The 19169-nt window shown below is 40.3% G+C and overlaps 4 protein-coding genes across 4 annotated transcripts; 2 read left to right on the forward strand and 2 right to left on the reverse strand.

The window, feature by feature from the left end:
* Positions 1 to 1700: 1700 nt before the first annotated feature.
* LOC126567081 (uncharacterized) lies at positions 1701 to 4357 on the forward strand. Its single transcript, XM_050223316.1, has 4 exons — positions 1701 to 1961; positions 2031 to 2108; positions 3619 to 4254; positions 4340 to 4357. Exons 1-4 carry the CDS (start codon positions 1779 to 1781, stop codon positions 4355 to 4357), a joined length of 915 nt encoding a protein of 304 aa, XP_050079273.1. The 5' UTR covers positions 1701 to 1778.
* A 1079-nt stretch (positions 4358 to 5436) lies between these two features.
* On the reverse strand, positions 5437 to 6401 carry LOC126567084 (uncharacterized). Its single transcript, XM_050223319.1, has 3 exons — positions 6363 to 6401; positions 5633 to 5861; positions 5437 to 5561 (listed from the first exon to the last, which is right to left on the reverse strand). The coding sequence occupies exons 1-3, from the start codon at positions 6399 to 6401 to the stop codon at positions 5437 to 5439; spliced, it is 393 nt and encodes a 130-aa protein (XP_050079276.1).
* Positions 6402 to 9932: 3531 nt separating this feature from the next.
* LOC126567085 (uncharacterized) lies at positions 9933 to 12682 on the forward strand. Its single transcript, XM_050223320.1, has 4 exons — positions 9933 to 10286; positions 10356 to 10433; positions 11944 to 12105; positions 12665 to 12682. The coding sequence occupies exons 1-4, from the start codon at positions 9933 to 9935 to the stop codon at positions 12680 to 12682; spliced, it is 612 nt and encodes a 203-aa protein (XP_050079277.1).
* Positions 12683 to 13761: 1079 nt separating this feature from the next.
* LOC126567087 (uncharacterized) lies at positions 13762 to 14726 on the reverse strand. The gene is made up of 3 exons (XM_050223322.1): positions 14688 to 14726; positions 13958 to 14186; positions 13762 to 13886 (listed from the first exon to the last, which is right to left on the reverse strand). The coding sequence occupies exons 1-3, from the start codon at positions 14724 to 14726 to the stop codon at positions 13762 to 13764; spliced, it is 393 nt and encodes a 130-aa protein (XP_050079279.1).
* Positions 14727 to 19169: the final 4443 nt, after the last annotated feature.

A 19169-nucleotide genomic window follows, 5' to 3' on the forward strand; every position in this document is an offset into this window, starting at 1 on the left:
TCCGACGGTAAATAGCAAAAGTCACCCGACCCTCAAAGTTGTATTGCGGTGTAAGAGAAGAAAATCCAAGGTCGTCTAATTTAGAGACGTAAGACACAAAATCAACATTTTTGCATAAAATCTAAAATAACCATCAGACAGTGGTCATCCCAGGCATGTTAGAGTCGTCTAACGATGCTGAATGCAATAAGCAATAGTGACTTTTTTATGATTTTTTTGGATTTTTGTCAAAATGTACCCTTCACAACTTGGTACAAGTTATAAGACATGGGTACCGGTACGACCGACAGAAGATTTTTTGACAAAAATTTTTTTTACTCTAACTTTGAGTAAAACTGTGTCAGGATGCATTTTTAAGCATGAAAAGTGAACTCCGACGGTAAATAGCAAAAGTCACCCGACCCTCAAAGTTGCATTGCGGTGTAAGAGAAGAAAATCCAAGGTCGTCTAATTTAGAGACGTAAGACACAAAATCAAAATTTTGGCATAAAATCTAAAATAATCATCCGAAAGTGGTTATCCAAGGCATATTAGAGTCGTCTAACGATGCTGAATGAAATAAGCAATAGCGACTTTTTAATGATTTTTTTGGATTTTTGTCAAAATGTACCCTTCACAACTTGGTACAAGTTATAAGACATGGGTACCGGTACGACCTACAGAAGATTTTTTGACAAACATTTTTTTTACTCTAACTTTGAGTAAAACTGTGTCAGGATGCATTTTTAAGCATGAAAAGTGAACTCCGACGGTAAATAGCAAAAGTCACCCGACATTAAAAGTTGTATTGCGGTGTAAGAGAAGAAAATCCAAGGTCGTCTAATTTAGAGACGTAAGACACGAAATCAAAATTTTGGCATAAAATCTAAAATAATCATCAGAAAGTGGTTATCCCAGGCATATTAGAGTCGTCTAACGATGCTGAATGCAATAAGCAATAGCGACTTTTTAATGATTTTTTTGGATTTTTGTCAAAATGTACCCTTCACAACTTGGTACAAGTTATAAGACATGGGTACCGGAACGACCGACAGAAGATTTTTTTTACTCTAACTTTGAGTAAAACTGTGTCAGGATGCATTTTTAAGCATGAAAAGTGAACTCCGACGGTAAATAGCAAAAGTCACCCGACCCTCAAAGTTGTATTGCGGTGTAATGATCGGGCTACATTGATCGTACTCGCAAGCGTAATTTTTATATTCACTAGCGCATCTGGCGGCGACCAGCGCAAGCTAGATGTGGGTATAATTTAAGTGCCAAAATTATTCATGCTTGGTGTCTCATCAATTTTCGACCAGGCTGTCTGTATGCCGTTTGACATGTTGATCAAAATCAATAAATTGCTACAGGTCAGGACGCCGAGTACTGCGGGGCAAATCGTCATTTGACAGTTGGGTGCCTAAGCTTCATACAAAGCGCACGACAACATTCCTTCCCATCTGCCAAACTCCATCCATCATGGCTTCCACAGCCAAATCTTCCACATATAATTGTAGTCAATGTTATCACCTTGATCGTAGCAGTGTGCATTGTTTATTGTTTGAATCGTTTGCCGGCCGGTGTTTAGTAGAAGTGAAAATGTTGGTGGTTCTCGATTTTTTGGAAAAATGAGCGAGCCAGAGCTTGAAAATGACAACAACGAAGTCCGGGATCGTTCCCGATCTCGTTCCCGTAGTCCGCATGCACGTCGTTTGTGGGTTCAAGACTTATTCCTGAACCGAAACGAAACCGGCAACCGGCTACTGACCGACATCACGACATCGGGTATATACGAGACGATGAACCGATTTTTAAGGATGAAGAAGGAAGATTTCTTCCATTTACTGTCCCTTGTTGGTCCAAAAATTGCGAAAATGGACACAGATTTCCGCAAAGCAATCACGGAACAGGAAAGGCTGCTGATAACATTGCGTTATCTTGCGACTGGAGAGACATTTACCAGCCTCCAATACGTGTTCCGGGTAAGTAATATTATTTTAGCTATTTGCTTTTTGCTAAGCACACTTTTATCAATCAACATATAATTTTAGGTGTCGAGGCATTCTATCAGCAGAATAGTTAAAGAGACGTGCGCATGTCTTATCGAGGCTTTGCGGGATTATGTCAAGGTAAGTTGCGGGTGTAACCAGCCTCGCTTCAGTGTTTATGTGTTTAAAACGTTCAGCCAGGTGGCAGGCACCAGGGCCTGCCAGTAAACTTTCCCGTTTGCCGGGGCCAACCATTGCTCTGGGGACTCTTTGGCTAGAGAAACAGAATACATTGCGAACAACTGTACTCTAATCGCATGAATACAACGGTGTGAAGGTAAAAAATGATTTTCTAAATATTATTGCGATTGATAAAGACATCAACCCACACACAACAGTATTGATGAAGAGAGTAGAGTTGAAATTATAGCGAAAAACCTCATTTTTTCTACATGCATCTTTGGATCAAAATTCACTGCTTGGGTAGTAGATGCCGGCGGATAGTTCATGAAAAACGGAGCCGGAATGAACGTGTGAAATGTGCTGCACTACGTTTTCCTCTTCAACGTCCTCGTATAAAAAGAGTCAGCCGGAATCGATTCCGATCCGTGGGTGCAGCGGGTGCGCTAGGTCGGAGTTGGAATCAAATCCGACCCGCGGGTGCAACGAGTTCGGGTCGACCCGAAAGATCAGTAGGTGCGAGAAAGCATAAGCGAATCCGACCCGTTGGTGCAGCGAGTTCGGGTCGGGTCGGGCCACGGTAGGTTCAATACCCGATCCGAACTCGCTGCACCAACGGGTCAGAGTCGCTTATGCTTTCTCGCACCTACTGATCTTTCGGGTCGACCCGAACTCGTTGCAACCGAACCTACCGTGGCCCGACCCGACCCGAACTCGCAGCAACAACGGGTCGGAGTCGTTTATGCTTTCTCGCACCTACCGGAGTATTTGCACCCACTGAAACTACTTATACCTTTTGGGTTGACCCGAACGACTCCGGGTCGCTTTCTAATGGCTCCGACCCGATAGGTTCGGGTCGACCCGCCCATTACTAAAAGGTTCATGTAAAACGGAAACTTTTTTTTTCCTCGAACGTAGCTCTTCAATCAAGTAACTAATGTGATATACAAAACTCAAAAAGTATTCAAAGTTATGTTTTTAAAGATTTTTTTTTAATGTTTCTAATAATTCCCGCTGAATATTCATAATACGTCTCCTTTTTGGAGACGGAATAAGCCGAAGCTCATCGGCCACGTACCGGCCGAAATCGTCCGGATCTGCGGTTTCCGGTGCGCCTGTTGCACCCGAAACCGGTTGTTGCAGCCGGTTGTTGAGGGCCCCACTCACACCGTTTCCCTCGCGGATCGTGCCAGGAGTGACGGATAAGGCAGAAGGGTAGGAAGAAGGAGTAGGAGAGAATGGCTCGGGGTCGAAGGCAACCGCGGCATCCCAATCGATGTCGTCCAACGATTGTGGAACCGCGTAGGCTGCCTCCACGAGGGAACGGGGAGTGAGGCCCTCATCGTCGTTGCCAAGCTGAAAAAAAAAGAAAATGAACATTAAAATCATAATTTATGTTTCTCATAAGCTCTAAAATATACAGTAACTAAAACATGCATTGAAATCATTCCTCTATTTTATTTTCTTTTAGCTACCCTCTACCGAAGAAGAATGGCTTGCAATCTCAAGACGATTTGAGCAGCGCTGGAGATTTCCTCACGCAATAGGTGCAATCGATGGGAAGCACGTTGAAATTATTTGCCCTCGTAATAGCGGATCCGAATATCACAACTATCAAAAATTTTTTAGTATTGTATTAATGGTTGTGGTCGATGCTGATTATAACTTTTTATGGGCAGATGCTGGTGGTAAGGGAGGAATATCGGACGGTGGAATATTTAAAAACACACGGCTGTATCACAAGCTAGAAAACGACCAACTAAACATTCCACCAGCAACGCCATTGCAGGTCCCGTACCAAACCCCAGTCCCATACTTTATTCTCGGTGACAAGGCATTTGCCTTTACCAATTACTGCTTAAGACCGTACAGCGGGGTGCATCCTCCTGATTCAATGGAGCGTACATTCAACAAAATGCACTCTACTTGTCGTATGCCAGTTGAAAATTCGCTTGGAATATTAGCGAATCGATGGAGAGTGCTCAAAGGCATACAACTGCAGCCGGATGTTGCCAAAAACATTGTTTTGACAACAGTTTACTTGCACAATTTTTTGCGCAAGCATGCTTCGCGGGACACATACACACCCCCGTCTGCATTTGATAGGGTTGTTCGCGGGCGACGAGTCGATGGAGATTGGAGAAGTGAAGGGGGCTTGACCGATCTCCAAAACATTGCTTCCCGACCTTCAGAAAATCTTGCTGACATAAGGAACCACATTGCAAACCATTTAAAACATAATCGTTCTACGTAAATCCATCCAACCAATACCATGGATATTAAAATTAATAATAAATTATGAAATCGCAAACACAACTACACCAACTATACTGTACATTACTACCAGCATGGTTATTTATAATATACATTTAAGTACGCGAGTGCAACAACTACGGATTTTTTTAAGCATTACTCGCCTGCTCTATTAGCGGCTGGATAAACTGGCTGGCTTACTAGCTCACTCACCGAATAAACGTGGCCACATGCCTGTTGTGTTTGGTTGCTGCTGGTGGATCGAGTGGACGAACGTGGCGATAATCATACGCATGTAACTATGTACAGTAAAATCTTTCTACAATCAATTCTCTTCAAGATTGATCATGGAGAAACTTAACTATAGCTACGTACACGATAGCGATTCGCCCAAACACATTATCGGACGAATTGGCCATCGACCCGCTGAAATAGCGGAGTATAACGGACGATCGTAACAAGCAGGGTACGCTCGTCTATCAACTACGCACCTGCTTCCAGCGCAACGATCGATTGCCAATTGTTATTGCCGATTGCAATTGCACAACGAGCGAAGAAAGAATCCATCGTCATGTCAGCACTATCATTCCGGACGGCTATACATATTGGTCTCGTGCTGTTGACGTGGTGCGCTGGTCAGCATTTCCTGCTTGTCGTGATCGTCCGTATATGTGTACATTTTAAGGATCATAGGAACACTTCGTGTGTGAAATGATTCATTTGTATTAAAACTTTGACGAACGAAGCACATACTACTGTGGTGTTATGGGGAAAACCACCATGATATACTTTGTTCGTCAAAATGTTTATTTTATAAGTGCAAAAGAGAGCTTTTTTATGTATATAACAAACGAGCTTCGCATTAAGTTAGTTAAATAGAATGTGAGTAAGGTCAACTAGTTCGTCGGAGAACATCTATCAATCATGGATACCCAAATGTGTTGATGCTCAATACTAGGCATTTATGAAAAAAATGATTTGAAAGCTGACATTAGCTTCCACGCCAAAGATTAAACAAACTAGTTAACCCACACCACTAGTTATTTAAAATAAGTATAAACATACTCACCGTGTCTACATGCACCGCATCTTGGGTGGCCTCGTCTACAAAAGACATCGCTTGGTAGGCGAACCACCGTGGCCGGAACACGTCGTCATTGCCTAAAATAAAACAATAATAAATTGGGATGAGAAATAATAAATTAACTGTATATATATTTTCCTACATGTACCTGCACCGGTTTGCGTCGTCTTCTTGACCTTGGCCTTGTTGGTCCGATAAATGCCAAGGAGTCGGGACCACAGATGTTTCGCATCTTGTGGCGAAACCTCCTCCTTGGCCGCTATCGCAGCCCACGCGTCGCCCTTCAAAACTACATTTTTATAGTTTTTATTTTTTTTCTCCCACAAAACACGGTGCTTTTGCACCTCGGCAATGAAGCGGAGGCTTTTTTCATGATCCTGGAATGAAAAAGAAAATTCAGTTAAATACTTCCCTTTTTTAATTTAAATTAAAACAACAGAAAGGTCGACAATCGCGTGATAATTCGGTCATGCTAGCCGTCACACCGGAACCACAGTGATAATAATAACACGTGCTATTTTTATATTAAATGTATACAAATAGGCCGGTAAATTTTGCTTACAATTTTATAAAAAAAAAAGTTCTACCAAGCAATATGACAAAGCCGTTCCTCATGAATAAAAAAACTCGCTCTATACTAAAAACCGCTACAATACCAAAACGAACAACCAGTTTCACACACTCTGCAATGTAGTTTAAATGATGAAATAGATGGACAAACCCTACAACAAATTATTTAAGCACTTGTGAAACCTACAAACACTACATTTTTCAATAAAATGTTCAGCTCAATTGCGGCCCCGAGCCGAGCCGGCGATTCACAGACAACAGTTCACACACACACACACACAATTTTCGTTAAAAACAGTTGTACTTACTATTTTTTCATTGCGTCCACTGCTTCCTGCTTGTTCCATGGCTAGAAATACAATATGTATGTTAAATTACCACATATTTTCAAAAAAACATACACGACAAAATATCGAACATACTCACCGAGCTGTTTGTTTACTGGTTTGTGATCAAAATTATAGGCTCCTCGACCCAAAACGCTTTTTGACAGATAAATTATACCAGCCTCTAGCTTCGACCCGCCGCCGCTAGATGGCGTATGCGTTCACAAAAATTACACTCAGGAGTACGATCAATGTAGCCCGGCCTTAAGAGAAGAAAATCCAAGGTCGTCTTATTTAGAGACGTAAGACACAAAATCAACATTTTGGCATAAAATCTAAAATAATCATCAGAAAGTGGTCATCCCAAGCATATTAGAGTCGTCTAACGATGCTGAATGCAATGAGCAATAGCGACTTTTTAATGATTTTTTTGGATTTTTGTCAAAATGTACCCTTCACAACTTGGTACAAGTTATGAGACATGGGTACCGGTACGACCGACAGAAGATTTTTTGACAAACATTGTTTTTACTCTAACTTTGAGTAAAACTGTGTCTGGAAGCATTTTTAAGCATGAAAAGTGAACTCCGACGGTAAATAGCATAAGTCACCCGACCCTCAAAGTTGTATTGCGGTGTAAGTGAAGAAAATCCAAGGTCGTCTAATTTAGAGACGTAAGACACAAAATCAACATTTTGGCATAAAATCTAAACTAATCATCAGACAGTGGTCATCCCAAGCATATTAGAGTCGTCTAACGATGCTGAATGCAATAAGCACTAGCGACTATTTATTGACAATATTTTTTTTTACTCTAACTTTGAGTAAAACTGTGTCAGGATGCATTTTTAAGCATGAAAAGCGAACTCAGACGGTAAATAGGAAAAGTCACCCGACCCTCAAAGTTGTATTGCGGTGTAAGAGAAGAAAATCATAGGTCGTCTAATTTAGAGACGTAAGACACAAAATCAACATTTTGGCATAAAATCTAAAATAATCATCAGAAAGTGGTTATCCAAGGCATATGAGAGTCGTCTAGCGATGCTGAATGCAATAAGCAATAGCGACTTTTTAATGATTTTTTTGGATTTTTGTCAAAATGTACCCTTCACAACTTGGTACAAGTTATAAGACATGGGTACCGGTACGACCGACAGAAGATTTTTTAACAAAAAATTTTTTTACTCTAACTTTGAGTAAAACTGTGTCAGGATGCATTTTTAAGCATGAACAGTGAACTCCGATGGTAAATAGCAAAAGTCACCCGACCCTCAAAGTTGTATTGCGGTGTAAGAGAAGAAAATCCAAGGTCGTCTAATTTAGAGACGTATGACACAAAATCAACATTTTGGCATAAAATCTAAAATAATCAACAGACAGTGGTCATCCCAGGCATATTAGAGTCGTCTGACGATGCTGAATGCAATAAGCAAGAGCGACTTTTTAATGATTTTTTTGGATTTCTGTCAAAATGTACCCTTCACAACTTGGTACAAGTTATAAGACATGGGTACCGGTACGACCGACAGAAGATTTTTTGACAAACATTTTTTTTACTCTAACTTTGAGTAAAACTGTGTCAGGATACATTTTTAAGCACGAAAAGTGAACTCCGACAGTAAATAGCGAAAGTTACCCGACCATCAAAGTTGCATGGCGGTGCCGGAGATGAAAATCCAAGGTCGTCTAATGTAGGGACGTAAGACACGAAATCAAAATTTTGGCATAAAAGCTAAAATAATCACCAGACAGTGGTCATCCCAGGCATATTAGAGTCGTCTAACGATGCTGAATGCAATAAGCAATAGCGACTTTTTAATGATTTTTTTTAATTTTTGTCAAAATGTACCCTTCACAACTTGGTACAAGTTATAAGACATGGGTACCGGTACGACCGACAGAAGATTTTTTGGCCAAAAAATTTTTTTACTCTAACTTTGAGTAAAACTGTGTCAGGATGCATTTTTAAGCATGAAAAGTGAACTCCGACGGTAAATAGCAAAAGTCACCCGACCCTCAAAGTTGTATTGCGGTGTAAGAGAAGAAAATCCAAGGTCGTCTAATTTAGAGACGTAAGACACAAAATCAACATTTTTGCATAAAATCTAAAATAATCATCAGACAGTGGTCATCCCAGGCATGTTAGAGTCGTCTAACGATGCTGAATGCAATAAGCAATAGTGACTTTTTTATGATTTTTTTGGATTTTTGTCAAAATGTACCCTTCACAACTTGGTACAAGTTATAAGACATGGGTACCGGTACGACCGACAGAAGATTTTTTGACAAAAATTTTTTTTACTCTAACTTTGAGTAAAACTGTGTCAGGATGCATTTTTAAGCATGAAAAGTGAACTCCGACGGTAAATAGCAAAAGTCACCCGACCCTCAAAGTTGCATTGCGGTGTAAGAGAAGAAAATCCAAGGTCGTCTAATTTAGAGACGTAAGACACAAAATCAAAATTTTGGCATAAAATCTAAAATAATCATCCGAAAGTGGTTATCCAAGGCATATTAGAGTCGTCTAACGATGCTGAATGAAATAAGCAATAGCGACTTTTTAATGATTTTTTTGGATTTTTGTCAAAATGTACCCTTCACAACTTGGTACAAGTTATAAGACATGGGTACCGGTACGACCTACAGAAGATTTTTTGACAAACATTTTTTTTACTCTAACTTTGAGTAAAACTGTGTCAGGATGCATTTTTAAGCATGAAAAGTGAACTCCGACGGTAAATAGCAAAAGTCACCCGACATTAAAAGTTGTATTGCGGTGTAAGAGAAGAAAATCCAAGGTCGTCTAATTTAGAGACGTAAGACACGAAATCAAAATTTTGGCATAAAATCTAAAATAATCATCAGAAAGTGGTTATCCCAGGCATATTAGAGTCGTCTAACGATGCTGAATGCAATAAGCAATAGCGACTTTTTAATGATTTTTTTGGATTTTTGTCAAAATGTACCCTTCACAACTTGGTACAAGTTATAAGACATGGGTAGAGTAAAACTGTGTCAGGATGCATTTTTAAGCATGAACAGTGAACTCCGACGGTAAATAGCAAAAGTCACCCGACCCTCAAAGTTGTATTGCGGTGTAATGATCGGGCTACATTGATCGTACTCGCAAGCGTAATTTTTATATTCACTAGCGCATCTGGCGGCGACCAGCGCAAGCTAGATGTGGGTATAATTTAAGTGCCAAAATTATTCATGCTTGGTGTCTCATCAATTTTCGACCAGGCTGTCTGTATGCCGTTTGACATGTTGATCAAAATCAATAAATTGCTACAGGTCAGGACGCCGAGTACTGCGGGGCAAATCGTCATTTGACAGTTGGGTGCCTAAGCTTCATACAAAGCGCACGACAACATTCCTTCCCATCTGCCAAACTCCATCCATCATGGCTTCCACAGCCAAATCTTCCACATATAATTGTAGTCAATGTTATCACCTTGATCGTAGCAGTGTGCATTGTTTATTGTTTGAATCGTTTGCCGGCCGGTGTTTAGTAGAAGTGAAAATGTTGGTGGTTCTCGATTTTTTGGAAAAATGAGCGAGCCAGAGCTTGAAAATGACAACAACGAAGTCCGGGATCGTTCCCGATCTCGTTCCCGTAGTCCGCATGCACGTCGTTTGTGGGTTCAAGACTTATTCCTGAACCGAAACGAAACCGGCAACCGGCTACTGACCGACATCACGACATCGGGTATATACGAGACGATGAACCGATTTTTAAGGATGAAGAAGGAAGATTTCTTCCATTTACTGTCCCTTGTTGGTCCAAAAATTGCGAAAATGGACACAGATTTCCGCAAAGCAATCACGGAACAGGAAAGGCTGCTGATAACATTGCGTTATCTTGCGACTGGAGAGACATTTACCAGCCTCCAATACGTGTTCCGGGTAAGTAATATTATTTTAGCTATTTGCTTTTTGCTAAGCACACTTTTATCAATCAACATATAATTTTAGGTGTCGAGGCATTCTATCAGCAGAATAGTTAAAGAGACGTGCGCATGTCTTATCGAGGCTTTGCGGGATTATGTCAAGGTAAGTTGCGGGTGTAACCAGCCTCGCTTCAGTGTTTATGTGTTTAAAACGTTCAGCCAGGTGGCAGGCACCAGGGCCTGCCAGTAAACTTTCCCGTTTGCCGGGGCCAACCATTGCTCTGGGGACTCTTTGGCTAGAGAAACAGAATACATTGCGAACAACTGTACTCTAATCGCATGAATACAACGGTGTGAAGGTAAAAAATGATTTTCTAAATATTATTGCGATTGATAAAGACATCAACCCACACACAACAGTATTGATGAAGAGAGTAGAGTTGAAATTATAGCGAAAAACCTCATTTTTTCTACATGCATCTTTGGATCAAAATTCACTGCTTGGGTAGTAGATGCCGGCGGATAGTTCATGAAAAACGGAGCCGGAATGAACGTGTGAAATGTGCTGCACTACGTTTTCCTCTTCAACGTCCTCGTATAAAAAGAGTCAGCCGGAATCGATTCCGATCCGTGGGTGCAGCGGGTGCGCTAGGTCGGAGTTGGAATCAAATCCGACCCGCGGGTGCAACGAGTTCGGGTCGACCCGAAAGATCAGTAGGTGCGAGAAAGCATAAGCGAATCCGACCCGTTGGTGCAGCGAGTTCGGGTCGGGTCGGGCCACGGTAGGTTCAATACCCGATCCGAACTCGCTGCACCAACGGGTCAGAGTCGCTTATGCTTTCTCGCACCTACTGATCTTTCGGGTCGACCCGAACTCGTTGCAACCGAACCTACCGTGGCCCGACCCGACCCGAACTCGCAGCAACAACGGGTCGGAGTCGTTTATGCTTTCTCGCACCTACCGGAGTATTTGCACCCACTGAAACTACTTATACCTTTTGGGTTGACCCGAACGACTCCGGGTCGCTTTCTAATGGCTCCGACCCGATAGGTTCGGGTCGACCCGCCCATTACTAAAAGGTTCATGTAAAACGGAAACTTTTTTTTTCCTCGAACGTAGCTCTTCAATCAAGTAACTAATGTGATATACAAAACTCAAAAAGTATTCAAAGTTATGTTTTTAAAGATTTTTTTTTAATGTTTCTAATAATTCCCGCTGAATATTCATAATACGTCTCCTTTTTGGAGACGGAATAAGCCGAAGCTCATCGGCCACGTACCGGCCGAAATCGTCCGGATCTGCGGTTTCCGGTGCGCCTGTTGCACCCGAAACCGGTTGTTGCAGCCGGTTGTTGAGGGCCCCACTCACACCGTTTCCCTCGCGGATCGTGCCAGGAGTGACGGATAAGGCAGAAGGGTAGGAAGAAGGAGTAGGAGAGAATGGCTCGGGGTCGAAGGCAACCGCGGCATCCCAATCGATGTCGTCCAACGATTGTGGAACCGCGTAGGCTGCCTCCACGAGGGAACGGGGAGTGAGGCCCTCATCGTCGTTGCCAAGCTGAAAAAAAAAGAAAATGAACATTAAAATCATAATTTATGTTTCTCATAAGCTCTAAAATATACAGTAACTAAAACATGCATTGAAATCATTCCTCTATTTTATTTTCTTTTAGCTACCCTCTACCGAAGAAGAATGGCTTGCAATCTCAAGACGATTTGAGCAGCGCTGGAGATTTCCTCACGCAATAGGTGCAATCGATGGGAAGCACGTTGAAATTATTTGCCCTCGTAATAGCGGATCCGAATATCACAACTATCAAAAATTTTTTAGTATTGTATTAATGGTTGTGGTCGATGCTGATTATAACTTTTTATGGGCAGATGCTGGTGGTAAGGGAGGAATATCGGACGGTGGAATATTTAAAAACACACGGCTGTATCACAAGCTAGAAAACGACCAACTAAACATTCCACCAGCAACGCCATTGCAGGTCCCGTACCAAACCCCAGTCCCATACTTTATTCTCGGTGACAAGGCATTTGCCTTTACCAATTACTGCTTAAGACCGTACAGCGGGGTGCATCCTCCTGATTCAATGGAGCGTACATTCAACAAAATGCACTCTACTTGTCGTATGCCAGTTGAAAATTCGCTTGGAATATTAGCGAATCGATGGAGAGTGCTCAAAGGCATACAACTGCAGCCGGATGTTGCCAAAAACATTGTTTTGACAACAGTTTACTTGCACAATTTTTTGCGCAAGCATGCTTCGCGGGACACATACACACCCCCGTCTGCATTTGATAGGGTTGTTCGCGGGCGACGAGTCGATGGAGATTGGAGAAGTGAAGGGGGCTTGACCGATCTCCAAAACATTGCTTCCCGACCTTCAGAAAATCTTGCTGACATAAGGAACCACATTGCAAACCATTTAAAACATAATCGTTCTACGTAAATCCATCCAACCAATACCATGGATATTAAAATTAATAATAAATTATGAAATCGCAAACACAACTACACCAACTATACTGTACATTACTACCAGCATGGTTATTTATAATATACATTTAAGTACGCGAGTGCAACAACTACGGATTTTTTTAAGCATTACTCGCCTGCTCTATTAGCGGCTGGATAAACTGGCTGGCTTACTAGCTCACTCACCGAATAAACGTGGCCACATGCCTGTTGTGTTTGGTTGCTGCTGGTGGATCGAGTGGACGAACGTGGCGATAATCATACGCATGTAACTATGTACAGTAAAATCTTTCTACAATCAATTCTCTTCAAGATTGATCATGGAGAAACTTAACTATAGCTACGTACACGATAGCGATTCGCCCAAACACATTATCGGACGAATTGGCCATCGACCCGCTGAAATAGCGGAGTATAACGGACGATCGTAACAAGCAGGGTACGCTCGTCTATCAACTACGCACCTGCTTCCAGCGCAACGATCGATTGCCAATTGTTATTGCCGATTGCAATTGCACAACGAGCGAAGAAAGAATCCATCGTCATGTCAGCACTATCATTCCGGACGGCTATACATATTGGTCTCGTGCTGTTGACGTGGTGCGCTGGTCAGCATTTCCTGCTTGTCGTGATCGTCCGTATATGTGTACATTTTAAGGATCATAGGAACACTTCGTGTGTGAAATGATTCATTTGTATTAAAACTTTGACGAACGAAGCACATACTACTGTGGTGTTATGGGGAAAACCACCATGATATACTTTGTTCGTCAAAATGTTTATTTTATAAGTGCAAAAGAGAGCTTTTTTATGTATATAACAAACGAGCTTCGCATTAAGTTAGTTAAATAGAATGTGAGTAAGGTCAACTAGTTCGTCGGAGAACATCTATCAATCATGGATACCCAAATGTGTTGATGCTCAATACTAGGCATTTATGAAAAAAATGATTTGAAAGCTGACATTAGCTTCCACGCCAAAGATTAAACAAACTAGTTAACCCACACCACTAGTTATTTAAAATAAGTATAAACATACTCACCGTGTCTACATGCACCGCATCTTGGGTGGCCTCGTCTACAAAAGACATCGCTTGGTAGGCGAACCACCGTGGCCGGAACACGTCGTCATTGCCTAAAATAAAACAATAATAAATTGGGATGAGAAATAATAAATTAACTGTATATATATTTTCCTACATGTACCTGCACCGGTTTGCGTCGTCTTCTTGACCTTGGCCTTGTTGGTCCGATAAATGCCAAGGAGTCGGGACCACAGATGTTTCGCATCTTGTGGCGAAACCTCCTCCTTGGCCGCTATCGCAGCCCACGCGTCGCCCTTCAAAACTACATTTTTATAGTTTTTATTTTTTTTCTCCCACAAAACACGGTGCTTTTGCACCTCGGCAATGAAGCGGAGGCTTTTTTCATGATCCTGGAATGAAAAAGAAAATTCAGTTAAATACTTCCCTTTTTTAATTTAAATTAAAACAACAGAAAGGTCGACAATCGCGTGATAATTCGGTCATGCTAGCCGTCACACCGGAACCACAGTGATAATAATAACACGTGCTATTTTTATATTAAATGTATACAAATAGGCCGGTAAATTTTGCTTACAATTTTATAAAAAAAAAAGTTCTACCAAGCAATATGACAAAGCCGTTCCTCATGAATAAAAAAACTCGCTCTATACTAAAAACCGCTACAATACCAAAACGAACAACCAGTTTCACACACTCTGCAATGTAGTTTAAATGATGAAATAGATGGACAAACCCTACAACAAATTATTTAAGCACTTGTGAAACCTACAAACACTACATTTTTCAATAAAATGTTCAGCTCAATTGCGGCCCCGAGCCGAGCCGGCGATTCACAGACAACAGTTCACACACACACACACACAATTTTCGTTAAAAACAGTTGTACTTACTATTTTTTCATTGCGTCCACTGCTTCCTGCTTGTTCCATGGCTAGAAATACAATATGTATGTTAAATTACCACATATTTTCAAAAAAACATACACGACAAAATATCGAACATACTCACCGAGCTGTTTGTTTACTGGTTTGTGATCAAAATTATAGGCTCCTCGACCCAAAACGCTTTTTGACAGATAAATTATACCAGCCTCTAGCTTCGACCCGCCGCCGCTAGATGGCGTATGCGTTCACAAAAATTACACTCAGGAGTACGATCAATGTAGCCCGGCCTTAAGAGAAGAAAATCCAAGGTCGTCTTATTTAGAGACGTAAGACACAAAATCAACATTTTGGCATAAAATCTAAAATAATCATCAGAAAGTGGTCATCCCAAGCATATTAGAGTCGTCTAACGATGCTGAATGCAATGAGCAATAGCGACTTTTTAATGATTTTTTTGGATTTTTGTCAAAATGTACCCTTCACAACTTGGTACAAGTTATGAGACATGGGTACCGGTACGACCGACAGAAGATTTTTTGACAAACATTGTTTTTACTCTAACTTTGAGTAAAACTGTGTCTGGAAGCATTTTTAAGCATGAAAAGTGAACTCCGACGGTAAATAGCATAAGTCACCCGACCCTCAAAGTTGTATTGCGGTGTAAGTGAAGAAAATCCAAGGTCGTCTAATTTAGAGACGTAAGACACAAAATCAACATTTTGGCATAAAATCTAAACTAATCATCAGACAGTGGTCATCCCAAGCATATTAGAGTCGTCTAACGATGCTGAATGCAATAAGCACTAGCGACTATTTATTGACAATATTTTTTTTTACTCTAACTTTGAGTAAAACTGTGTCAGGATGCATTTTTAAGCATGAAAAGCGAACTCAGACGGTAAATAGGAAAAGTCACCCGACCCTCAAAGTTGTATTGCGGTGTAAGAGAAGAAAATCATAGGTCGTCTAATTTAGAGACGTAAGACACAAAATCAACATTTTGGCATAAAATCTAAAATAATCATCAGAAAGTGGTTATCCAAGGCATATGAGAGTCGTCTAGCGATGCTGAATGCAATAAGCAATAGCGACTTTTTAATGATTTTTTTGGATTTTTGTCAAAATGTACCCTTCACAACTTGGTACAAGTTATAAGACATGGGTACCGGTACGACCGACAGAAGATTTTTTAACAAAAAATTTTTTTACTCTAACTTTGAGTAAAACTGTGTCAGGATGCATTTTTAAGCATGAACAGTGAACTCCGATGGTAAATAGCAAAAGTCACCCGACCCTCAAAGTTGTATTGCGGTGTAAGAGAAGAAAATCCAAGGTCGTCTAATTTAGAGACGTATGACACAAAATCAACATTTTGGCATAAAATCTAAAATAATCAACAGACAGTGGTCATCCCAGGCATATTAGAGTCGTCTGACGATGCTGAATGCAATAAGCAAGAGCGACTTTTTAATGATTTTTTTGGATTTCTGTCAAAATGTACCCTTCACAACTTGGTACAAGTTATAAGACATGGGTACCGGTACGACCGACAGAAGATTTTTTGACAAACATTTTTTTTACTCTAACTTTGAGTAAAACTGTGTCAGGATACATTTTTAAGCACGAAAAGTGAACTCCGACAGTAAATAGCGAAAGTTACCCGACCATCAAAGTTGCATGGCGGTGCAGGAGACGAAAATCCAAGGTCGTCTAATGTAGGGACGTAAGACACGAAATCAAAATTTTGGCATAAAAGCTAAAATAATCACCAGACAGTGGTCATCCCAGGCATATTAGAGTCGTCTAACGATGCTGAATGCAATAAGCAATAGCGACTTTTTAATGATTTTTTTTAATTTTTGTCAAAATGTACCCTTCACAACTTGGTACAAGTTATAAGACATGGGTACCGGTACGACCGACAGAAGATTTTTTGGCCAAAAAATTTTTTTACTCTAACTTTGAGTAAAACTGTGTCAGGATGCATTTTTAAGCATGAAAAGTGAACTCCGACGGTAAATAGCAAAAGTCACCCGACCCTCAAAGTTGTATTGCGGTGTAAGAGAAGAAAATCCAAGGTCGTCTAATTTAGAGACGTAAGACACAAAATCAACATTTTTGCATAAAATCTAAAATAATCATCAGACAGTGGTCATCCCAGGCATGTTAGAGTCGTCTAACGATGCTGAATGCAATAAGCAATAGTGACTTTTTTATGATTTTTTTGGATTTTTGTCAAAATGTACCCTTCACAACTTGGTACAAGTTATAAGACATGGGTACCGGTACGACCGACAGAAGATTTTTTGACAAAAATTTTTTTTACTCTAACTTTGAGTAAAACTGTGTCAGGATGCATTTTTAAGCATGAAAAGTGAACTCCGACGGTAAATAGCAAAAGTCACCCGACCCTCAAAGTTGCATTGCGGTGTAAGAGAAGAAAATCCAAGGTCGTCTAATTTAGAGACGTAAGACACAAAATCAAAATTTTGGCATAAAATCTAAAATAATCATCAGAAAGTGGTTATCCAAGGCATATTAGAGTCGTCTAACGATGCTGAATGAAATAAGCAATAGCGACTTTTTAATGATTTTTTTGGATTTTTGTCAAAATGTACCCTTCACAACTTGGTACAAGTTATAAGACATGGGTACCGGTACGACCTACAGAAGATTTTTTGACAAACATTTTTTTTACTCTAACTTTGAGTAAAACTGTGTCAGGATGCATTTTTAAGCATGAAAAGTGAACTCCGACGGTAAATAGCAAAAGTCACCCGACATTAAAAGTTGTATTGCGGTGTAAGAGAAGAAAATCCAAGGTCGTCTAATTTAGAGACGTAAGACACGAAATCAAAATTTTGGCATAAAATCTAAAATAATCATCAGAAAGTGGTTATCCCAGGCATATTAGAGTCGTCTAACGATGCTGAATGCAATAAGCAATAGCGACTTTTTAATGATTTTTTTGGATTTTTGTCAAAATGTACCCTTCACAACTTGGTACAAGTTATAAGACATGGGTACCGGAACGACCGACAGAAGATTTTTTTTACTCTAACTTTGAGTAAAACTGTGTCAGGATGCATTTTTAAGCATGAAAAGTGAACTCCGACGGTAAATAGCAAAAGTCACCCGACCCTCAAAGTTGTATTGCGGTGTAAGAGAAGAAAATCCAAGGTCGTCTAATTTAGAGACGTAAGACACAAAATCAACATTTTGGCATAAAATCTAAAATAATCATCAGACAGCGGTCATCCCAGGCATATAAGAGCCGTCTATCGATGCTGAATGCAATAAGCAATAGCGACTTTTTAATGATTTTTTTGGATTTTTGTCAAAATGTACCCTTCACAACTTGGTACAAGTTATAAGACATGGGTACCGGTACGACCGACAGAAGATTTTTTGACAAAAATTTTGTTTACTCTAACTTTGAATTAAACTGTGTCAGGGTGCATTTTTAAGCATGAAAAGTGAACTCCGACGGTAAATAGCAAAAGTCACCCGACCCTCAAAGTTGTATTGCGGTGTAAGAGAAGAAAATCCAAGGTCGTCTAATTTAGAGACGTAAGACACAAAATCAACATTTTGGCATAAAATCTAAAATAATCATCAGACAGTGGTCATCCCAGGCATGTAAGAGTCGTCTTACGATGCTGAATGCAATAAGCGATAGCGACTTTTTAATGATTTTTTTGGATTTTTGTCAAAATGTACCATTCACAAATTGGTAAAAGTTGTAAGACATGGGTACCGGTACGACCGACAGAAGATTTTTTGACAAAATTGTTTTTACTCTAACTTTGAGTAAAACTGTGTCAGGATGCATTTTTAAGCATGAAAAGTGAACTCCGACGGTAAATAGCAAAAGTCACCCGACCCTCAAAGTTGTATTGCGGTGTAAGAGAAGAAAATCCAAGGTCGTCTAATTTAGAGACGTAAGACACAAAATCAACATTTTGGCATAAAATCTAAAATAATCATCAGACAGTGGTCATCCCATGCATATAAGAGTCGTCTAACGATGCTGAATGCAATAAGCAATAGCGACTTTTTAATGATTTTTTTGGATTTTTGTCAAAATGTACCCTTCACAACTTGGTACAAGTTATAAGACATGGGTACCGGTACGAACGACAGAAGATTTTTTGACCAAATTTTTTTTTCTCTAACGTTGAGTAAAACTATGTCAGGATGCATTTTTAAGCATGAAAAGTGAACTCCAACGGTAAAGAGCAAAAGTCACCCGACCCTCAAAGTTGTATTGCGGTGTAAGAGAAGAAAATCCAAGGTCGTCTAATTTAGAGACGTAAGACACAAAATTAACATTTTGGCATAAAATCTAAAATAATCATCAGAAAGTGGTTATCCAAGGCATATTTGAGTCGTCTTACGATGCTGAATGCAAGAAGAAATAGCGACTTTTTAATGATTTTCTTGGATTTTTGTCAAAATGTATCCTTCACAACTTGGTACAAGTTATAA

Source organism: Anopheles maculipalpis, unplaced genomic scaffold (assembly GCF_943734695.1).
Source record: "Anopheles maculipalpis unplaced genomic scaffold, idAnoMacuDA_375_x PRTXT_4, whole genome shotgun sequence".
In the NCBI taxonomy this organism is placed as follows: domain Eukaryota; kingdom Metazoa; phylum Arthropoda; class Insecta; order Diptera; family Culicidae; genus Anopheles; species Anopheles maculipalpis.